This window comes from Xenopus laevis, chromosome 5L, assembly GCF_017654675.1.
Source record: "Xenopus laevis strain J_2021 chromosome 5L, Xenopus_laevis_v10.1, whole genome shotgun sequence".
NCBI classification, from domain to species: Eukaryota; Metazoa; Chordata; class Amphibia; order Anura; family Pipidae; genus Xenopus; species Xenopus laevis.
In genome coordinates this window covers 83701064-83725969 of record NC_054379.1, presented here as the reverse complement: position 1 = coordinate 83725969, position 24906 = coordinate 83701064, and the positions used below count along the sequence as shown (strand labels likewise).

General features: G+C 35.3%; 1 protein-coding gene across 7 annotated transcripts in view; it reads right to left on the bottom strand.

Annotated features, from left to right (window-relative positions):
• Nucleotides 1-292: 292 nt before the first annotated feature.
• lin28b.L (lin-28 homolog B L homeolog) overlaps nucleotides 293-24906 on the bottom strand; it is a 100924-nt gene continuing 76310 nt past the window's right edge. For 6 of the 7 annotated variants that reach the window (XM_018263361.2, XM_018263363.2, XM_041563007.1 and 3 more), the window contains one exon: nucleotides 293-7547. In XM_018263361.2, coding sequence (XP_018118850.1) covers nucleotides 7178-7547 — 370 coding nt within the window. In that variant the 3' untranslated portion in view covers nucleotides 293-7177. The remainder of the gene's footprint in view (nucleotides 7548-24906) is intronic. The other variant, XM_041563008.1, reaches the window with a different exon arrangement.

Here is a 24906-nt window from a genome sequence, read left to right as displayed (position 1 = left end):
AAAAAAAAGTGCAATGGAAGTGGAAAGATTGGCACTATATTGAGCTAGACAATGTTGATCCAGACTATTTGCTGTCTAAGCTAAATAAGATGGTTCTCATCCTACCTCCTACCTCCATGTGTTCCATGGTGGCAATTTGCTGAGCATGCAGCTATGTCAACTGAGATGGACATTTAGGTGACCCAACCCAGCAAAGAAACAAGAGCATATATTTGTAAACTGACACACTTGCCGTGCTGTTTGGAAGAATAATTCGTTCATTATAGTATTAAAAAGAATACCATTTAAACCATTTAAATGCCAAAGTTAAATGTTTTATTTGTTTTTAATCAAGTAATTCCTTTAAAACCTCACAATATTCATGATTGACAGATATAAAAAGACATAAGGCATGAAATGAAATTATAAAATACATGATATAAAGAAAGGCAATCAGTGCTTTAGTCCATCAAGAAGACAGTAAACAGGCAATGTGACCCATATAACTTCAATTGACTGTTTTCCACTTTTTTTTTTTACACAAAGAGTACATACAATTCAAGCAATGTTTTATAATCATGTAAACGTGTTATAATAAAAATGGGGAGGATATTCTACAAAAGTTAACTTTGAAACTATATAAGGCATACTATATAATATATATAGGGAAAATCAGTGTTTACTTTGGTCTCGATTGTGGTTATTTTAACTTCAAATCAGGCTAATTAAAGCACAATGAGGTTCTCTAGTCAAATTTTACTTAAGTTTATTCAATAGGTGGTCATCATTTGTTACAAAAGCGCTAAACTTGTACACAGCGCTTTATATTTATGTTTAGGTTGTAACACTTTGTTGATCTTGCCAATAGAAGGAATAATCAAGAGTAAATTATCAGTAACATAGCACACTATTACAAAACAGAATTCAGATACCCATAGAGCTATTACTGAATATGAGCTACAGAGTACCATTAACCAAAGTTTTCTGATCTAGAGAGTAGGAAGAATAAAGTTAAAGAACATTGAAGGTTTCAAGCCGAGGTTTTTAAAAAGGGAAGATTGTTTAATCAATATATTTATATTTAATTGGGTATTGCTGAATCTATAAACATCTTCTACTTAATTGTTCTTACTGAACACCAAAAAAAATTCTCCTGCTTTTGAAATAGATGCTGGAGGAAAAAATTCCCCTAGTACACATTAGTTATTATTTTTAAGTAATTGCTAGTGTACTTTATTGGGCAGGGAAACAATCTAGCACTGTATGCGGACACTTGATGAAAAAACATTTTTGTCACTATGTAATAGTGACAACACAATAATATTGTTCAACTTCATAGACCAACCTATTGCTATTCAGCAAAAGAGGAAAGATGCAATATATCTAAAGGTCTGCTTTTTCTAATCTATGTCTTGTTCATATAGACATCAACACATCAACCCAGTGCACATGCACATAATTTATGCCCCAACCCCGATTTTATAAAAGGGTAATTTCCACATATATAACTTTTTATGATAAACATTTCTTACAGGAGATAAATTAACTTAAATTACTTAAGACTTCTTGAGATCCCTCAGGTCTTATTTTTTTTTTTTAATAAAGAATGTTATTTGCTGCATAATAACAAAAAACTTATTAGGATGCTACCTTAAAAGGAAAAATAAATCAAGGGAATATTAGTTTCTAGGACTGGATAATTAAAACAATAATCAAAATTTGATGAGATTTAAATCTCAAAATGAATATTGAAAAAAAAAAAATCTATTAAACACTCCAAACTAATAATATGTTTAGAAACATTTTATGGATGTGCTTTCAATTAAATTTTGAGCACACATTGTCCTTAGCTGCTAATGCCATCTCTACAGAGATACATGCAGTAGAAGCCATATTCAAATACACCATAAGGCTTACAAATGCACAGTACTCAGAAGCAATGCATTGAAATTCTCCTAGAAAGCCAAGGGTAAGAACACATGATAAACATGCCATATTGCATGTTAATATTCAAAATATAAATGAAGCTACCCTTGCAATGATTCTGCCACCAAGGCTCTTTTTAATAACAAAACTTTGAACTCTCAACTTTTTCTTAGACATAATATAACCATTTACAACTGATTTGTCATCATTTTGGTATGCAGAAAATATTCAGGTATACTTACAACTGCATACCAGCCAAATGTTCATTCCCACTTTGTATCAAAGCTCAGAAACTTTAGATGTCATCAACATCAGAGAACTTTGCAAATCAGTTCAGTGGGAGAACGGAGTAAATTATAAAAGCCAATTATACATAACTGTGGCTTTCAGCTTTTTGTTTTTGAACTGAAACCTTGAATACTTTTAGATGTAACATGTTGGCAGTAGTTTCCTATGGCCAATTCCACATGCATTGATTTTAAGCATTTTTGGCAAATACATTTTATTTCAAAAAGATATTCATAATGTAAGGAAGAGAAAAATAAAAGATGTACCATTGACATGAAATTAACCTAAAAGGTTGAAGCAGCATAAAATGTAATATGGTAAAATGAGGTAGCCTTTTGCTGTAAACAGAATAAAATAACAAAAAATACCTACGTAAACATTGTGAAAACGAAAACAGAGCTCACAAGTATTCACATAAGTAATCCAAATATGAACACAGTTTTACAAATAACATGAAATACACACACATACACAAAAAATATGAATCTGATTATCAGAATTATGGGTTTATGTTGAATTTGAGAGGTAGTTACTAATGCCAGTACATAACACTTAATACACAAGATATAAAAGTCTACATCTATTTGGTTTGTTCTGATAGAATAGGCCTGTAGACGATTCAGTAATGGAAAAAACATTATTACATGGTATATTCCCTGAGCAAAGTTCTTTGTCCTGAGTATGTTCTGAAACTGTGATAATATTTTCGTATACAAAAATAAAACCTAGATTTAACATAGGTTTGATATGTGCTCCTTGTAGTTCTGGCCATATCTGGAGAAATGCTTATGGTGAATATATGTACAGCATCCCTAAAAAGGGGTGTGGAAGAGCCTAGAAATTTTAGATGGTCTGGGGCTCTGAACCATATCTATGTAAACAGGGAATGTCCATTTAGAAAAAAAAAAGACCCTAAAAACTCTATTTGTAGAAAATGAGGAAACTTTGGTTTAAAAATTCAAAGTGATCTTTCACAACTATTTTGTTCCTTTGTGTAGTGCATAACCTCTAGCACCAGAGCAATAGGACCATACTACATAGTCACAGTCACTTACATCAATTTGCCAGGTTATACAATGTCACTTTGATTCGTCTACGTAACTTAAATATGATAGCTTTTCCTTACTTAAGGCAAGGAAGTATTCAAAATTGTTACATCACATTCAATATCGTCAAAAGTCAAACATTGCATCATACAGTAATGAAATTCAAGTGTAGAGACTTGATTTGTGCCTGGTAGAAACAGATAACCTTTGTAAGCAACAGCAGCGATACTAAACTGATCACGATTTCTAATACTGCAATTACTGGTCCATCTTTGTTAAATCATTTTTTAAATGGCAGCAATCTTAAACAGAGAATGAAAAAAACAATTCTCCATGACACATTAAACACAAGTCTCCTGGGTAATTTTTCAGGTCTACTATACATCTGAAAAATCACAAGACTATTGGTGAGGAGATGCATTTTCTACTCAACTAACCATTATCCTAGATACATCAATGTGAAACACCACAGTACTATTCAGGACCATATGTTGATATCCTTTGATTAAAATGTTGATATCTTAGATTAAAAGAAAAATACTGTATTATTATGTAGGAAGAGAACAGTGAACATTCAGCTGGCATCAACAATGTTACTGCCCTTTTACAATAGGCAAAATATGTGCTTAGATATACTGTACAAAGACAGCTGTTGAAACTGTGATTTTGGGGGTTCCGTGTTATTGGTTCCAGTAAAGTAAAATGGAGATCACAGTTTAATAATCTACATCAAATATTATGAGATTTTGATTCTTTGCTAAAGATATTTCAGTAATTCAAGACTAGGTCTGCACTTTCTTTCAGATCTTTTGATAAAGGATAGTAGATACACAGATACATTGGATTTAGTAACCAGAAGTTGCAAAAGTTTATCATACTGTTCTAAATTACATCAGGAAGACATAAATATTGCTCTCCCTCAGATACAACTTTAAAACCATGTATTTCCTTTTAGTAATACAGGTATGGGATCTCTTACCAGAAACCCAATTTCCAGATAGCTCTGAATTACAGAAAGGCCATCCAACAGAGTCCATTTAAATTTTTTAAATAAGCTGCCTTGTTCTTGAAATGAAAAGTGCCTTGCACTTGGTGGCATCTAAGCAACAAAAATCTATATCAGTGGCAAAACAATCCCATTGGATATATTTAATGTTTTTAGCAGACTTAAGGTTGATGATTCAAAGTACAGAAAAACATTTTACTACCTTAACTCCAGGTCCCTAGTATTCCAGATAATAGACCCAATACCTGTATAGCCAAAAACGTAACCTATACCAAACTCCAGTATGTTATACATTTTGCAGAATAGGGATTTTCTAACAGTGGTCTAGGAGCACTGACATGTAGGGGCCTATTTATCATGCTATGTAAAAAGTAGAGTGAAGCATTACTGGTGATATTGCCCAAAACAACCAATCCGCAATTAGATTTCAACAGAAAACAAAAGCAAAGATCTGATTGGTTGCTATGAGTAACATCACCGGTAACGTTTCCAATTTTTACACAGCATGATAAATAGACCCAGTAGTGTTCCTTTACCGTTTAGTGGCCGAAGCTGCCACTTGATTATTATTACATCTACAATGCTCAGTCTGTAAAGACATTATTTTCCAGCAAGCCATTCTGTGGCCACACATTGTCTACTGGCCTTGGCAAAACTGCACTGTGGCTATTATTGCTAGTGACATCATTTTATATATGCTGGCTTGCACAAGTGAAACGGCCCAGTTGCTTTCATTTTAAAGTTGCAAAATACTAATTAGTGGCTCTTCTTGGTTACTGCACTGATGTTCGTAAACCAGACCCTTAAGTTATTCTGGTTTCCATTTGTTGGAGTGACTTTACCAGAAACGAGCTGCAGTCACTGTATGGTGACCACTCTTCTGGGACTAATTTTTGAGTAAATTAGACACAGACTAAGGTGTTCAATAGAAAACAGCCTATGTCTGACAGTTGGGGTTGGTAAACTCACAAATACTTGCTGAACTGGCTCTGCATGGATCCTTTCTAAATATTGCACAAGTGTTATTCCACTACCTAAATGACAATCTATCACTTAAGGAAAATGGGACTGTCCCTTTGGCACCTACATTTCACTGCCTTTGCTCTGCAGTTCTATGATGATCAGCAAGAAACATCTGTCCTTTCTGCAAATACAAACACAAACAAGGATTGTTGCTTGCCTATTGCTCATCAAAGATGCAGCATTTGAATGCAGGCAGGGCCAGGGATTGGCTTGCTTATAATAAAAGCCCATGAATGTATATTAAAAAAGGACAACCCCTTCTTCCACCAGTTAAGAGATGGATTGTTCTGCAATATGTATATGGGCCCTGCATTTAGTTCAGTAGTTCTATACATCGGATAGTTGACTCCACTGTCTAGTAGGGCAGATAATTTTAAAACTACTTTTTTCTGGAAGAGTTAAAAACAAAAAATAAAAACATGCCTCTAAGAAACGTTGAAAAGAGTTGTGTCCTAGTAGTCAATTTAGCAATTTACATACCCAGGACAAAATGTGGGCACCAGCTGACTAAAGTTATTTACAATCAGTGGTTTATCTTAGTTATGCTTCCTTGTTTGTTCAGAAAAACAAAACTGTTACACTAGATCCATTGCATGGCAAGCCTGTAAATGTTAAAACTCTAGATGTGCAACGCATATATGGTATTCTGTGTATAATTAATTTGCTTCTCCATAGCAATTTCATGGATGTAATTAGACCTAAATGGCCCCCAAAGACCCTGTTTATATTAAGTGAAGTAACATATATGAAAATTGTGCTGCTGCCACTGCCAAGATTCATTGTTTACCGTAAACAACAAAACTATGCCAATGTGTGATTAAGATACAACTGCGATGCTTTTTGCATTGTCTTCATCTAGTACACATAATTAATACAGGACATCATACAACATCACAGAAAATAATCATTCATTGTCTCTTGTTGATCTTTTTACATGTGAAGATAATGTTTAAGGACACCTAAAGCATATCTGGCTCAAAATATTGCTTTGGTGGGGAGTCAGTTACAACTCCAATGGATCAAAAAGGTCAGGAAAAATTCCCTCCTGTTTAGGAAGGATGGATGGAGAAGGTGAAAAGTCCACCAATCTTACAAACTTTGTCTACACAAGAACATTGACAGTAAAAATGAAAAAAAAAAAAAAAAAAACAGCAGGGGTGTTTAACAAAAAAGTAAAAAATTAAGAACAACGAATATATTGCTTCATACTCTTTGATATTGAGGATGAGGATAACTGTGTAAGTGTGTGCGTGTATGTGTGTGTGTATATATATATATATATATATATATATATATATATATATATATATATTAGTAACAAAAACACGAACTGCTCCTAGATATCTAGTTTCCACTCTTACAAAAACCTGGATATCTAAGCTGTAGTTGAAACTTGTTTGTGTGTATATGGGGCCTTGTTATGGTGGACAGTCAGTGATATTCTTGCTTCTTAAGTCTACCTATCCCAGTGGAAATGTTAAACAAGCCTTTATAACGGACTCTCTATTTTGCTTTATTCAATGTTCTGATTTTTTCTATTGTATTACTAAGAATTGCCATTAAGGGAGCCTGGTGTGTGCACCTTTATTTTATATGTATGCATATACAGACACACACAATTATATCTAAGATGCCTTTTCCTTCAAATTATACTGTGATATGCATTAAAGGCAAAAACGTTACACAAATATGAAGACACAAAAGACTTAAAAAAAAAAAAAAAACACCCTGCATTTCAAACTTGCTTGGAGTGATTTGTCCGTTTCATGATTTTTCTTAAATTCACAGTTCCATAACAGTAGTTAGAATTCCTGGTCAGTTGCAATAAATGAAATGACTTCCCCTGTACTTGTATGAGGTAGAACTTCCCAGAATGGGTGAAGTTAAAGGGAAACACCAGGACAAAGCCTTAAGTTTTTTTTCTTTTTTGAACAGAAGGCCCCTTTCTGCTTTGTTCCTCAGGCGATGTAGATATCTTACTTAAGGATGCTTCTTGTGGCGACCTGCTTGAACGTTCTGAGAGCTCTGATCTTCCCTCCTGAGAATAAGACGGAGATGAATAGCCAATTGCCCCTCCCCCTTCTCTCTGAAAAGATGAAGTTGACGACTGTGGTTCTGCTTCATATCTTCCCTGAGAAGTTGTTGGATGCTGTGGAACTATTTTGTGTGGGCAGTTAGCTACCATGTGCGTTATGCTTTGACAGTAATGGCACTTTTTTGGTTGAGGAGGTAGATTGCATTCTTTAGCATGATGATCAAGGCCACCACAGTTATAGCATCTAAAAGGAAGAGTGAAAGAACAAACAATGGTTATAATTGCGCCAGATTAAGACATAATAATCCATTTAAAAAGATTCAGCAATCACTTTCCCTATTTTTGAAGATTTTCATTTTAACACAGGACTAAACAGAGCTATACAGTACTATACAGTATTTCAAAAGAGCATTTGTTTTTGCATTATTACTCATTTAAAAATAATTATATTTACTCTTTTGCCACAACACCATGTTATTTTACCACATTGTTCTGGGTCAATTTTATGCTTTGCTATAAAGTTAAAATCTCTGGTAAAACACATGTGTAATAAACTTTTAAAAATACTTTGTGGGAAAGATGAAGGCAGAACAACCACTGCAACTGCACTTTGCCTGGAAACAAAATATTAAATACAGTGTTTTTAAAGTATGGGCTCATTCAGAAATGTTATTTTCTGTTGATTAATAATTGATAGAGAATTAAAAAAAAAAGAAAATATGATGCATGACACAATAATGTTGCTGGTTTAAGCAGTATTTTCTTTTTCATTTTTATCAGGACCCCAAAATAAAAAAACCTGAAGCAAAAAAAAAAAAAAGTCAAACTGTCCAATATCTTAGGCAGAGCCACCATTCATGAGATTCATGAGACCCAATGCTACTAAATTATTGGACCCCTTGACCATGGGGCCCCGTACAAAGGCCTATGGCAAAAATCTGCCCTTAATACCTATACCCTGCCCTCTCTCTTTTGCGCCCATTCATGCAGTACCCCCTGATGGTGGCCCTGATCTTAATCAGAAAAGCTCCCCTTTAAAGATATTTACCATTTCAAAGTTAACACCACCAACTGCTGACCGACCCTCTGACAGTATATATATATATAAGTGGTTGTAGCACCCCATACCCCCCCTTTAAACTAGTGGTGTTCCTATGCTTTTAAAATTGGGCGTTTGTTTTGGGAATATCTCTCCTTTAAAAGCCTGATTGCTGGCTGGGGAGGATTTAGCCCTCACTGAAAAAACAGCGTTCAACGGACATTGATTACAGGTAATGCTAAAATGCACATAAAATATAAAACAAGTTAGGGACCGCCATTCGGGGTTTACCTTGACGTGGTATGGTGGCTTATCAATTTTATGATCATAACTTTGTAACAAAATAACCCCTATTTGGGTACATATGCAATAGCATTTATTATACTTATATATATATATACTTTAAAGCCTTTAGAGTGCTCCCACAACCCCCTGTTTTGATATTGTATATTTAGCCAGGAGCTGTGGCATAGCTTCAGTGGTTGTAGCACCCCATACCCCCCCTTTAAACTAGTGGTGTTCCTATGCTTTTAAAATTGGGCGTTTGTTTTGGGAATATCTCTCCTTTAAAAGCCTGATTGCTGGCTGGGGAGGATTTAGCCCTCACTGAAAAAACAGCGTTCAACGGACATTGATTACAGGTAATGCTAAAATGCACATAAAATATAAAACAAGTTAGGGACCGCCATTCGGGGTTTACCTTGACGTGGTATGGTGGCTTATCAATTTTATGATCATAACTTTGTAACAAAATAACCCCTATTTGGGTACATATGCAATAGCATTTATTATACTTATATATATATATATACTTTAAAGCCTTTAGAGTGCTCCCACAACCCCCCTGTTTTGATATTGTATATTTAGCCAGGAGCTGTGGCATAGCTTCAGTGGTTGTAGCACCCCATACCCCCCCTTTAAACTAGTGGTGTTCCTATGCTTTTAAAATTGGGCGTTTGTTTTGGGAATATCTCTCCTTTAAAAGCCTGATTGCTGGCTGGGGAGGATTTAGCCCTCACTGAAAAAACAGCGTTCAACGGACATTGATTACAGGTAATGCTAAAATGCACATAAAATATAAAACAAGTTAGGGACCGCCATTCGGGGTTTACCTTGACGTGGTATGGTGGCTTATCAATTTTATGATCATAACTTTGTAACAAAATAACCCCTATTTGGGTACATATGCAATAGCATTTATTATACTTATATATATATATACTTTAAAGCCTTTAGAGTGCTCCCACAACCCCCCTGTTTTGATATTGTATATTTAGCCAGGAGCTGTGGCATAGCTTCAGTGGTTGTAGCACCCCATACCCCCCCTTTAAACTAGTGGTGTTCCTATGCTTTTAAAATTGGGCGTTTGTTTTGGGAATATCTCTCCTTTAAAAGCCTGATTGCTGGCTGGGGAGGATTTAGCCCTCACTGAAAAAACAGCGTTCAACGGACATTGATTACAGGTAATGCTAAAATGCACATAAAATATAAAACAAGTTAGGGACCGCCATTCGGGGTTTACCTTGACGTGGTATGGTGGCTTATCAATTTTATGATCATAACTTTGTAACAAAATAACCCCTATTTGGGTACATATGCAATAGCATTTATTATACTTATATATATATATACTTTAAAGCCTTTAGAGTGCTCCCACAACCCCCCTGTTTTGATATTGTATATTTAGCCAGGAGCTGTGGCATAGCTTCAGTGGTTGTAGCACCCCATACCCCCCCTTTAAACTAGTGGTGTTCCTATGCTTTTAAAATTGGGCGTTTGTTTTGGGAATATCTCTCCTTTAAAAGCCTGATTGCTGGCTGGGGAGGATTTAGCCCTCACTGAAAAAACAGCGTTCAACGGACATTGATTACAGGTAATGCTAAAATGCACATAAAATATAAAACAAGTTAGGGACCGCCATTCGGGGTTTACCTTGACGTGGTATGGTGGCTTATCAATTTTATGATCATAACTTTGTAACAAAATAACCCCTATTTGGGTACATATGCAATAGCATTTATTATACTTATATATATATATACTTTAAAGCCTTTAGAGTGCTCCCACAACCCCCCTGTTTTGATATTGTATATATATATATATATATATATATATATATATATATATATATATATATATATATATATATATATATATATATATATATATATATGGTCCTTGCCCACTACTGAGTGATGTAATACACAGAAAGTCTAGGCATCAATAGCTTTTGCATAAGTCTATTCTATTTCTGTTTAATTGGAATGTCATTAATACAACAGGCTAAATCATACCCGGCATAAACAGCTGAGGGGGCTTGGCCAGGTAGGAGGCAGCACAGCTGAGGATCTGGTGAAATGTAGCTTAAAAAAATGTGTTGTGTACCAATGCCCTTAGAAAATGATTTGCCTTCTAGACAAACAAAACTTACAACTACAACAGGCTGAACTGCAGGCTGAGAATCAGCCTCTATAATTGAATCAGCATTTTTCTGTTTCTGCCCCTTGGAGCCACATGGAGTGGATTTCGATACGGTATGCATTTCACACTCCGGGGTACATTTACTAAGCTCGAGTGAAGGATTCGAAGTAAAAAAAAACTTTTTTTGGGTACTTCGACCATCGAATAGGCTACTACGACTTCAATTCTCTTAAAAAAACAAAAAACAAAACTTTGACTACATACTTTGCCACTTAAAACCTACCGAGCTACAATGTTAGCCTATGGGGACCTTCCCCATGAGTTTCCTAAGCTTTTTTTGATCGAAGGATTTAATCTTTCGATCGAACGATTTTTCCTTTGATCGAAGTATTTGCGGTAAATCCTTCGACTTTGATATTCGGAGTCGAAGGATTTTACTTCGAGGGTTGAATATCGAGGGTTAATTAACCCTCGATATTCAACCCTTAGTAAATGTGCCCCTCCATGTGCAGACACAAAAAAAAACACTGATTCAAAAGTAGGGGCTGATTTGTTTGTGAAGTTTCTCATTTATTCAGGTCATGGTATATCTATAGAAATAAGTCAAAACTGGAGTTGCTGTGTGTATTCTTGAAGACATTTCACCAGTCATCCAAATGGCCTTCTCAATTCCGAATGAAAATATAAAAATATATTTCTGGAATAAATACCCTAGAATGTTGCTCCAATCAGCATACTCTGTTTATCGTAATCAACAAGGATCTCATGAAGTGTTGATTGTATTAGCATGATTGGAGCTTGAGGTAGGGGCTGATTCTTTGCAACAGGCCAGTGTGGCAGTAGCTTTAAAAATCCATCAAAATGTTGTTTTATTACTGCAACAGTTTTAGCAAAGAATCTCCCTATAACAGAGATTCTCCGCTTTCTTAAAGGGCACCAATCATAACTAAAATCATTTACTAAGTAAATACACTATGTGAAAGTTCAAGAAAGATTTTTAAAACAGTTAGAATTTTTGTATAATGTAAATCATCAGCTCACTATACCTTCTGCAAGATCTCCCCTATCTCCACTGCAGTTCTAGCTGAGGCAGGCATCTTGGATTTCACTGGCTCCTCCTACCTATATATTCCCAGCCAACTGTAGCTCTGAAATCTCGCACATGCTTATTTGAGATTCCTTGGTTGCTTAGCAACTCGTCTCAGCTATTTTTCAATCAGTCAAACCTGTGTGTTAGCTGCTGTAAAGTAGTGCTACCACCTTCTGAAAGTTAGTGTGTGCCCTTCATTTGCATAATAACATCACCAGCAGGGGACAGATAGGAAAATCTTGTGATACTTCTAGTGGAGGAGTTTACTAAAACAAGGCATTCTGGGTAGTATACTCAAGGCAGTGATACAATCTGAGCATGCTCCTGAAATTTGCATGTTATAGTCTCTGTTATAGGCTCAGTATGGCCTCCCTCAGTGAAAGAACCCATTTGACAAAGTGAGGGATTTTGGAAAACCTGCATTTTTTTCCAAAAAACTATATATGTAGTTTGATTAAACGTGTTTAGGTTGTACTGGTCAGATTGTTAACATGTGTTTGATTTTGGCTGTGATATGTGCCCTTTAAACATTTTCTGCAAGTTCTCTTTTGCATAAGACTGCACTGAAACAACTTTCATCAGGGTTTATACACAATGAAAAATACATAGGATATTAAACTTAATGTGCGGCTAGGACTATTATGTAAATAACTTCCCCCCAACAGGAACTCCAGAATGCTTTATTTTAAAAAGGAAAAATGTTCTTCAATTCCAAATTTATAACTGTATCTAATTTAATTATCAGGAAATTAAGTTGGTAGATGCTATGCAAAATAAAAAGCATAAATGTTACTTTTCTAGCAAATGTTGCAACAAAAGGACACAAGGTAAGCAGTTTTAAAGAACAGGCTTAAACAGAATGAATACGATTACCGGTATATATACACAAACATATGTCCCAAGGGTGCGCTCTCTCTCTCTCAAAAGTCGTTTTTTTTTTTACGATTCGAGAAAAAAATGTGGCAAAGAAATTGCAAATGCAAATACACTTGAGAATATTCTTTGGAACCTTGAATAGTCAGGATTTATAAAGAACAAAATTGCGCAGCTGCCAGAAAAAAAAAAAAAAGTCAGCTGGATAGGTCCAATAGGAGCCAATGGGTATTGTCTCTAACAACTTTAATGACATATTTATTTTCCCAATTCATTTAAACAGTTGAGTGTTTTAGCTTCATTGAAAATGAATGGCCCAAAATGATTCTTGCTGGAGTGCAACTTCTTTGCACGTACTGAGGAATCTTGTTGCATTTTTTTTTCTTAAAAAAGTTGGCGTTTGAGAAGAAAAGACTGCACAAAATTTGTTGCTTTTTTGGGGGTTTCTTTCCAAAACCTCGAAAACAAAGATGCCTCCATATCTGTTCTGACAACTGTGTTATTTCACGCTCTTTATAAATGCTCCGGGGTATCACCAGCACAGAACTCGGACTTTCACAGGTTAACCATCCCAACTGCTATAAAAACAACTGTTTGTGTTAACCATCTTTAAGACGCACATTGAAAAGTGTATTTTCCACTTTACTCCAACACCTGCATCAATGTTTTATGAGCTATGCTGCCAAGAAACCCCACTGAAATTGTAATTAGAATTTGCATCCCTACCTATTTGGACTTTCACATATGTTTTGCTGTTGGAGGAGCATTAAAGAGCTATCATGATAATGAAATGTAAGAGAAGCTTCATCATACTCAAATAAGAAATGTCCTAGATAAATAAAATTAAAAATTCTGAATGGTAATAAGCAAGTTACGCTTCACGTTTCCCCTCTCAGCACCTGTCTATCTACAATCTCTCTTCATGCAGGAGTCCGATTTTGAGTGACCATTAAATCCAATACATCTTATTTTTTTGGAGGGGGGGGCTCCTCTTGCCTAGAAGATGTATTAGAGCTCATTCTATTAAAATCACCAGAAATCCTGCGCATGCAGCATTTGTGCCAAAGTCAATTATTTTGCTAGATTTTATTTGTCCTGGAATCAGTTATTTGAATCAACTCTAATACAGCTGCTAATAAAAGGATAGTGAAGATTACTTATATTTAGAAAGTTTCTAATTTCATTATCGTGACGCTTATATTACATTTTATTTTTTTGCAATAGTTTATTATATAGTATAATATATATAATAGATAGTTTTAATTATCAGAAATACAGATTTTTTTTTAAACACAATTAGTGTACAAAAGTACAACCCTAAAACCAATGTAACAGCATGACAGATTGACGCTTACTACTGTAACCAATATTGTTGCTTCATCCTTGCCAATACTGATACCACAAGAGGGCAACATTTCATCTCAAGACCAAAATGGCAAAGCAGCATTAATGCGGACAGCCTGAACCGTGTTTTTATTTGGTACAAAATAAATTGAGTTTTCTCGAAATAAAAGTTGTGTTAAAATTATTTGGGAAAAAGCCTTTTTTTAATTTCACTATATAGTTCTAAAAAGCCAAATAAGCAGTGAAATCACTGTAGTAAATTAGTGCAAAAATATATATGTATAATCACGTTTAACTTTCTACCAATAAAATGCTGCTGCTGACTTAAACATCATTAAAAAAACAACTCTGAAGTACTAATATTAATGAGAACTTTCGACATATTTATCAAAGTTTGATCTGGGAGTCCTAAATGAAAATATTAGAACTTAGATTAAATAAATCCAGCTGGTCAGTATTTGAAATTATTATATTCATCATTGGATATAGGATTTGTTTAAAAAAAAAAAAATCTGAACATTTTCCATAGCCATCTATGTGATTCAGCAGCTCAATCACATCAGTAGTCTGTGGACAGGGGTTTTTTTTTTTTGTTTTTTTTTTTAAATGTCTTTATCTGTTAGAAATTCATTCATATCCATATTCAATTCTAGTAATCCTAGTTTCCTAGAACATCTATGTAAATCATTCAAAATGATTAGTTCTAAATAAATCTAATTTATTTCAATTAAATCTTACAAACCCTTGGTGAACCTGGTTGTTTTAGATTCTTAGAATATAAATTTACATTATGAATCTAATTTAAAAAAAAAAATCAGAAAAAAAGTGTTCACAACTGGAATAGAAGTAAGCTACATTTAGTTTCCACATGTTTAACTTTAAATGATATAGAAAAATAAAGGTCTGAAATTATATTTTAATAACTTAACCATTCGTGAGAATACGTTTTATATTTTTAGACAAACCACATGTACATTTTTTTTTAAAATCTGCTAAATTAGAAAAAAAGTGCTAATTGTATAAAAAAAAGAATGCTAAATACCGGTAATTCAAATCAACATAGTTCACTAAGAATTTTCTGTTATAAATATAAACTATTTTACTGGGAAAAGTCCATTTCAGATAATATTAGTTAGCGGTCGTGAAAATATTTAGAATAATGGCAAAGCCACATAATGAGCTATCACCAACAGCATCAATGAATGGCTGTTTGTGGTAAACTACTATATGTTATCATGGGAAAGCACCAACCCACATGCCAGGTGTTCAAAAATATAGAAAACTAAGAAACTTCATTGGTTACATGCTTGCCTCTTTCTCAGTTACCCAATCTATGTTCAAACTCTGTTGCTTTAAGTTATTCTAAATTATATTTGAACAGCAAACGAGAAAAAAATGTAGTCACTACTAAACATTAAATTATAAATGAGGGTGACAACATAATGCATTCAAACAGAAAACAAGATCCTCTGCATTTAACCGTATCAAATACTGTATATGAAAAGGAAGTTTTGTTCAAAAAGGTATTATGAAAATGCACTCCCCCTTTACACATGAATGAGCAATTCCTGTTTTGTTTAATGTGCATTGTGTAAACAAGTTCAAACTATATAAATCAAGGATGCAAATACTACTACCAACAATAATAAAATCAAAATAATCATAACTGCAATATATTTGTCAGCCACTTAAATCACTCACGGCTGGTCTGGTTAGTCCTATATACTTTTAACCAATTATTTAGGAATACTACATTTCACTTTGCATTATTATATGAACTAAACATTTTGTCTGAAACCTGCCTAACTAAAATTCCTAAATGTTATTTTAATCGGTCACTGGAAATAATGAGGATCTTACATAATCTGAAACAGCTAGTAACAAAAAAAAATGTATTAACACCTTTAATAAAGCAATAGTTTTCAAATTATTATTACATACGTTATAAAGAGGAATTATTGCCCTGTCACAGCTTTAGATAAGGTGCTGTTTTCTGTCATAGAATGAAGCGCAAAGAGTTGTGCCTCACTCTGCATGCATTAATGCGCAGATCTACTAATCGATGGTGGTACAGAACAAATTAAAATGGCAGAATACTTTTCCAGAGACAAACAACTTGGCAGAACATTTCACATCTAAAAACACAATTGTATTGCAAAAGATTGGTCTATGCATAGAATAATTCATGCACTCATGGGAAAAATGCTACACTCCATCACAAGTATTGTATAAAGAGGCAGGTCAACGAATATACTTTGTGCTTTTACCTATGTTTTGAATCATGACAAATCTGTGGTTTCTGTTCATTGTAAAAATAAAAACTGGGTAAAATATATAATGTTTTCAATATAGTTGGTTGTAAAATGTAATCTATAAAGACTGGAGTGAAGGGATGTCTAACATAATAGCTATAACCCAACTTCCTGCTTTGCAGCTCTCCGGTTGGTTACCAGTCAGTTACCAATCACACGGACTTGAGTGGGGGCCACCTGAGTCATAACCGTTTGCTTTTGCATCTGACTTGCATGAATCAAAAGCCAGCAATCTGAACAGTTATTTCCCATGTGCCCCCTCTTCAAATCACTGACTAAAAGTTAGAGAGATGTAAAGCAGAAAGGTGTGTTAAGGCTATTACATTAAACATCCAGTCACTCCAGCCTTTATAGATGACAAGTTGTATTTTGCACAGCCTAGCTATTTATTCAGTTTCTATTTTTACACAGAATTGTTCTTCCTTTAAGTTAAACAGGAAAACAGAAGATGCCAAATGTTTGGTCATGGAAGGTAGATAATTAGGATTACCAGTACCTGCATAATGATTCCTGTTTATCTGTAAACCAGTAATCTTATGATTTACCTTGCAAGGACCAAACATAATGAACATACAATTTCTCGGTTTGTCCGGTTTAGCTCAAGAAAAATAAACCATAGATTTTTCAGAATGAATACAAAAGGCATGTTTATTAGAAGCCCTATGTGCCGAAATCATATGGAATAGAGGATATTCATCATCTGTTGAGATCACCTGTTCCTACATTATTAAATCTACAATGTATGGTCAATAATATAATTATGTATATTTTTATCAATATAGTGCTACTTGCAAGTATAAAGAAAATACAAATAGGTCTGTATTAAGTGACTCCTAGATACACAAATAATTTGAACCATTTATCTTTACTAAAACTAAATCAAACTAAATTATCCACCGACAGTGGCACAACATATTTAATAAAAACAAAGTGTTATAAGTTTTCAAAGCATGATCTCATTTACATTAACACTACTTCAATTTTTGTATGTTGTTTTATCACAGGGCAAACTCATATCTTGAAAAAGCATATTAATTTCCATTAACCCTTCCCCTGCCGCCCGATTTGTCCTAAATGCGAACATCTACTGTCAAGCAGTTTTTAAACATTTTGTATCTTTTCACTTTAAGGGCCTTTCCTGGGGGTCTTTTAGTTTACCCAGGAAAACAATATATTGTTTTATTTCAGGACAACCTGTATATTTCAAAATATGCTAGAATTTTGGTGTAATCCCACTTCTGTAAAAAGATATAGGCTTCGAAGTGTCTAATAAAATTTAAAAAAAATCATGTTTCACATAGTACAATCACAAATATCAGAAACATAATTTATTTTATGTACGAGAACACAGCAGATTTGGAAAGTTCTAGGTCTTCTGAATGTGCCAATACCAAATATATACAGTTTTATGGAGATTTCTCACTTGTATAGATCAAAATCTTCAAGCAGTACACTACCAAATTTCCAAAGCACCGCTCCACAAAACGGCATACTTTTGATTTCAAGGCCAAACACTCCACTATGCATTATTAGAAAGAGCAAAAATGGGTAAATATATCTATGTACGCCAAACTACCAAGTTTCAATTCTTTCCTAAATCTATAATTTTTTATAGAAATTGGTGAATTTTTTAAAAAATTACCTCAAAGCTTCCAAACTACAGGATCATATCTCCCACACATCATTAGGTACCAATGCAAAACACCCTAAATATGATTGCCAGTAGTCCAGTGAACATTTTGATGCCCAATATGAATTGGTTTACTTAAGCACGTGGCATATAGGGGTATGTAGAGACTTAATTTGAGATATTAGTTCTGTCATTTCAGATACTGCAAAATCAACACATTTACGTAGTTTTGGGGGGAGGGCAAGGTAGAAAAAAGTAAGTTGATCCCAGAAAACCATGTATTTTCAGAATGTGCACATTCCCCCCAAATCCAAATTGGGTATGTATCTCTTTCTATTCCAAAGCACTAAACCTTTCCTAAATTTGGCGATTTTGGTAACATTTCCAAAAATCACCTCAAAACAACCACCCTGCAGCATCTTATTTCCCACATACTATTAGGTATCAAGATAAATCACCCCAAATATGAAAGCTTGGGGTCCACTGAACAGTTTGATGCCTGATGTACAGGCATGTAAAGCATGCAAGGCATGTAAAGACCCCAAGAATCTACCTTGTGCATACTTTTATAATGGCTTACATTTACACTAATTATAAACAATGCCAGATTTATGTGTGATAAAAAGGTACAAAAAATTATGGTGACCCCTGAAAACCATTGGAAAATACACATTTTGACGAAACCAAAATGGTTAATTGTGTCTTTATACTCCAAACTACTCAACTGCAAAGCTACGCTAAAGGCAGCGGTTTTTGTGACATTAAAAATACAATTGTAAAACTCCCTAAATATTGACGCCATTGGTCTACTGAACAGCTTGATGCCCAATATGCATAGATATACCAAAGCAGGTGGCATGTGCGGACCCCAAATAAAAATCGTGCATATGAATTTTCTCAGCTGTCAATTCGCCTTCTGTGAACAAAGACCCCACTGCATATTATGTGCCACTAGACCCTCCTAACAGTACAAAGACAAACTATACTAAAGATACATAAGGAACAAAAATGCAGGTATAAAATTGATTTACACAATTTTTGTGGTTTTATTGCAATGAAATAAAATATTCACGCTGCCAAAATAAACAGTTTTTAGGGTAAAAAAACACAAAATGGTAAAATGAAAAAGAAAAAAATTTTTTTTTGTGTATACACTTCTAAAAGTTGTGCAACAGTGTGTGTGTGTATATAATTGTGAAAAATAAAAAATGCATAAAAAAAAGTATCTTTACTAAAATGAGTAAGTAAGAGTGTATAAGTGTGTAAATAAAGGCCACTACTGTTCCTGGAGCACAAGGGACGATCTGATGACTGGAGGGGTCCTGGAGCATTGTTTCTGCAAGCCTCGGTAAGTAGGAAGTGTTTGGGCAGGCTCATATGAAGCAGGAAGTTGGCCAGTGCAGCAAGATATGTCATCAGTGCGATCATCTCCATCTGCTGCTTCTAAGTTGGTACTGTGTCAATCCTGTCGCAGGAGCAAGATAGCCCCCCAGCCTTGTTTCCCAGGGGGCTGTCAGTGCTGCCCACTCTCTGCAGAGGCAGCTAAAGCCCCTGATGCAGAGAGAATAGTGGGTTTCTGCAGGGACGTACATTGTATGTCTTTGGCAGTTAACGCCCCTGCCTGCCAGTACGTGCTTGGCAGGCAAAGGGTTAAATCTCTATTCCTCAATACTAAATTTAATCTAGAGGTGGTCAAACTGTGTTCCCTGAAGACTCTTGTCAAAGTACAATTTATGGCCAATATACATCCCATGGCTAAAACACATCTCATAACATACCCTGCTCATTGATAAAAGGTGCAACCCCACGTAACGTGCATAGAATGTTTTTTTATGTTTGGGAAAGAAATAGAAAGTTCTGTTCTTAAAGAAATTGTTGGTATAAAAACTAGGTAAATAAATGGGCATTGCAAAATAAAAGATGTTTCTAACATAGTTAGTAAGCCAAAAATGTAATGCAAAAAGGCTGGAGTCACTAGATGTCGAACAGAACACAACTTCCTGCTCTTCAGCTCTCTTGGTTTCCACTGATTGGTTACCAGGCAGTAACCAATCAGTGACTTGAGGGGGGCCACATGGTCCATAACCTTTTGCTTTTGAATCGGAGCCGCATGCTGAGGATCAATTACAAACTCACTGGACAGTTATGTCCCATGTGGCCCCCTTCAAGTCGCTGACTAATTTAGAGTTAGACAGCTGAACAGCAGGAAGTAGTGTTCTGTTCTGTTAGACATCTAGTGACTCCAGGTGCATAAGGTATGATGATTGGTGTTTCTGCTCATTAGCCTCTTTGGAATCCCTCTTTACATTTATTGCTGAATCAAAAGATACTCTGGCATGTATAAAACTCTTTGACTACAAATCATAGCATCAGCATTATCTATAAAAATAGCTATAACTAAATTATCACTGTTGCTAAAGGGCCCGCATCCATATAATATTTCACTCCCCCCCCCCCCCATTATATACCGATTGGTTACACCGATACATTGGCTCTTATCCTTATTCTACCAGTTATAAAGAGCTAATACCCACACAATTTCCCTTTTAAATTCACAATAACAGTTCTTAAAGGGCTCCACTTATCCCTCTCCTTATTAGTTACATGCACTCCCTTATCCCACGCTAATATTAATGTGGCACACTTACACACATACAATATCCCTATTGCTCCCAAGGAGGAATAGTCATTGATACAAACATGCACCACATGAGTGTTTCTAGTTTAACGGTTTACTAAACAAGTTTTGCTTCACAGGTCTGTTAATTCATGTTCCCATGAAACCCAGAAGTAAAGAGAATAGCAAGGAACACACAGATACTGCTGTCAATAGCAATTACAATGCTCTTATGACGGTTCCAAAAATGCAAGTGAGGTTTTCTGATAGGAGAATCGATAACACTGGAAAGTAATTCACAAATTCCTGCAGTAGTAAACATAGATGCCAACGAGCAAGCACCTCTGACCAATTAATCACTACAAAAAAGTGGTAATTATGGGTTGCTACATTAAAGGTAAAGATTTCACCTGTTGCACAAAATAAGAGTGAGTACGGAGCCTGATTTCCAGTATAAAGATTTTTCCCTTTAATATTTTTAAAGCCATGGTTACTAGAAGCTCCAACAAATTAGACAACCAATTTGACTATGAAGATTGAGGCGGGCAATATCGGGCTGATCCGACCGTGGGCCCTAGGGCTCAACGATCGGATCCTAACGAATATTAATGGGTGGTCGGATCGCGGGACCACATCAACGAATAGATGCGACCGCGATCCGACGGGATTTTTCGTCCCATCCGACTTTCGGCCAGATCTCGATCGGTGAAGCCCCATACACGGGCCAAAAAGCTGCCGACACGGTCTGTCGGCAGCTTTTATCGGCCTGTGTGTGGCCAACCTTTACAATTGCCATTGTGATTGGATTAGTGGAAGAGTTTATATGCCGATGATTTCCCACACCAGTCAGTTGAACTGAAGAAGCCACTCGGATGAGTAGTGAAACGTCTTCAATGATTACTCAGCAAGTCCACTTGTTTTAGAATTATTTATATTAGATAGACAACCATTTGACTCTGATGCTGTCCCAAAATGTAGGTTGCTACGGCCATTGACAACACTTGTACTAAAGGGGTTAATAATATGGCACAAAGCAAATAATTAAAGCACTGTGTATCTTGACAGCGCTATATAAATAAATGATGATGATGATAAAATAACTATCTGGACTATCTGGAGCCACATCATTTGGGCAAGAAGCCAATAACAGCTTGTTCCCTTTGAGCTGATGATGAAAGGAAAGGGCTGGTGAATAAAGAGATGGAGGCATTGGGAGTCAGTAATGAAACAATAAATGCATTGCTTAAATAGATATATATAACCTCTGACTTAGGGCTCAAAGCCTTTTAAAACACATATTGGTCATGAGTATACAGTATGACATTCTTTCTAAGGATACCAACAGAACCAACCTGTACCCACTGGTTATGACATCAGATATCCCTCATTTTGACTGGTCCCCTACGGACCACAGTATGTTCATATTTCTATAGTAATATTTGGTACTAGCAAGTTCTAAAGCTATATTAAAATATAGAAATAAATATTAAATATAAATATTGTATTGTGTGGCCATTATACCACTTTGCCTCAGTGGACACCAAGGAAATTACTACCCTGTGACGTACATTGTTTTTATTCTGTTAATTTTATTTATGGTTTGCAGCTATATATTTTATGTATGTATTTTTGTAATATTACATATATGTCCTTGTTGCTGTAACAGAGCCCATAGCCTGTATGGAAGTGTGCGTCGGTGCATTGTAAATCTGTGTAGAGAAAGCTTTTCTATTTAAATGCTAAATAACCAGCTGACTACGAGCATTTAAGCATGATTATATATATATATACACACATACATATACATATACACACACACACACATACATACATTCATACATTCATAAAATGCAGGGATTGACAGCACTCCAAGGAAATACATCAAGTCAATAATTCAAATGAAAGTGGAGATTTATTGGTGATCCAACGTTTTGGCTCCGCACAGAAGCCTTCGTCAGGGAAAGAAAAATTTTCTTGACTTGATGTATTTCCTTGGAGTGCTGTCAATCTCTGCATTTTGTCTACATACTTCTCAGACTAGCACCCAGGTTTCTGCATACTAATGGTTGTGCATTCCATTCTGTTTGATTATATATATATATATATATATATATATATATATATACACATATATATATATATATATATATATATATATATATATATATATATATATATATATATATATATACACACATACACATACACATATACATACACACACGCACACAGGGTATTTTCAGATAAAAGTAATGTTCTTCTCTGACTTGGCTTTTTAGTACTGTATGGACAGTTAATGAGAAGAAGCTGCATCCTTTCAACTATGGGGCAGATTTACATAGGGTCGACTATCGAGGGTTAATTAACCATCGATATTCGACTGCCGAATGTTAATCCTTCGACTTCGATATTCGATTTACCGCTATTCCTATGATTGAAGGAATAATCGAACGATTAAATCCTTCGAATCGAACGGTTCAAACGATTTTAATCCATCGATTGAAGGATTTTCCTTCCATCAGAAAATTGTTAGGAAGCCTATGGGGACCTTCCCCATAGGCTAACATTGGCCTCGGTAGGTTTTAGGTGGCAAATTAGGGGGTCGAAGTTTTTTTTTTAAAGAGACAGTACTTTGACTATCGAATGGTCGAATAGTCGAACGATTTTTAGTTCGAATCGTTCGATTTGAAGTCATAGTCGAAGGTCGAAGTAGCCATATTTGACCATTCGAAATCCGAAGTATTTTTTCTTCTATTCCTTCATTCGAGCTAAGTAAATGGGCCCCTAAGTGTCCCACAAGCAAATTTTCAGCTTCTGACGGAGATTCAACATATTAAACTGGTGGTAAGACTACATTCCTGATTCCTGAGTGATAATATCTTTAAGAGACTATATTAACCAGTAAATAATGAGCAAAACTAATAGCTTATGTTTGAAATGTATTGTCTATTACTTTTATTAAATATTCAATTCCAATTGAACTGGTCTCTGCCTTTTATATGTAATCTGTATAGTTAATGTTTACACCCATATACTGGACAGTACTGTTGAATATGTTGGTGCTATATAAATTCATGTTAAAATACTTGCATTAAAGTTGAAAGTTATTTTGTTTTTAAACATACTATCCCCCACCTGTAATAGGTGTTTTTGTATAGGGATATATAGTTCATTATTAAGGTGGTTTAATTATGGCTGCTATATGAGAAATCAAGATTGCTAGATATTTAAGTACTTTTGCTGCTATTAATTAATATTGAATAAGGTGTATATGGGCTTTTGTCATCGGAAAACACGCATCAGTTAATAGTGCTACTCCAGCAGAATTCTGCACTGAAATCCATTTCTCAAAAGAGAAAACAGATTATTTTTATATTCAATTTTGAAATTGGACATGGGGCTAGACATTTTGTCAATTTCCCAGCTGCCCCTGGTAATGCGACTTGTGCCTGCACTTTAGGAGAGAAATGCTTTCTGGCAGGCTGCTGTTTTTCCTTCTCAATGTAACTGAAGGAGTCTCAGTGAGACATGGGTTTTTACTATTGAGTGTTGTTCTTAGATCTACCAGGCAGCTGTTATCTTGTGTTAGGGAGCTGTTATCTGGTTACCTTCCCATTGTTCTTTTGTTTGGCTGCGGGGGGGGGGGGGGGGGAAGGGAGGGGGTGATTTCACTCCGACTTGCAGTACAGCAGAGTGATTGAAGTTTATCAGAGCACAAGTCACATGACTTGGGGCAGCTGGGGATATTGACAATACGTCTAGCCCCATGTCAGATTTCAAAATTGAATATAAAAAAATCTGTTTGCTCTTTTGAGAAATTTCAGTGCCGAATTCTGCTGGAGCAGCACTATTAACATTTTAATTTTTTTTCCCCCATGACAGTTTCCCTTTAATAAAGAGCAGCTGTTTATTATAATATATTATTATATTATTCACGAATGGCATTCAATTTCTGTGGCTCTCCCAAAAAAGACAATGTGGTCCAAAACACTGCTGTACCATGAGCCAGGAAGAGGAAAGACCAATCCTCACAGTAGCAGCCCAATGCCTGTAGTAACAGGAATAAATCTCACAGGCAGCTGAATTTGTCCTGAAAATGCTTGTATTTTCTGCCCCAAAAAAAACAAAAAACTCCATGGGTACAGGGTCAGACAAATCTCATTCACTCTAGTTATTCACATGGGCGGCTGCTGGCAGGATCAGACTTTTCTCCAGTCTTTTCCACTATTTATTTTTATAGCTTTTGCATTAAAGGAGAAGAAAGGGTTCAATCACTG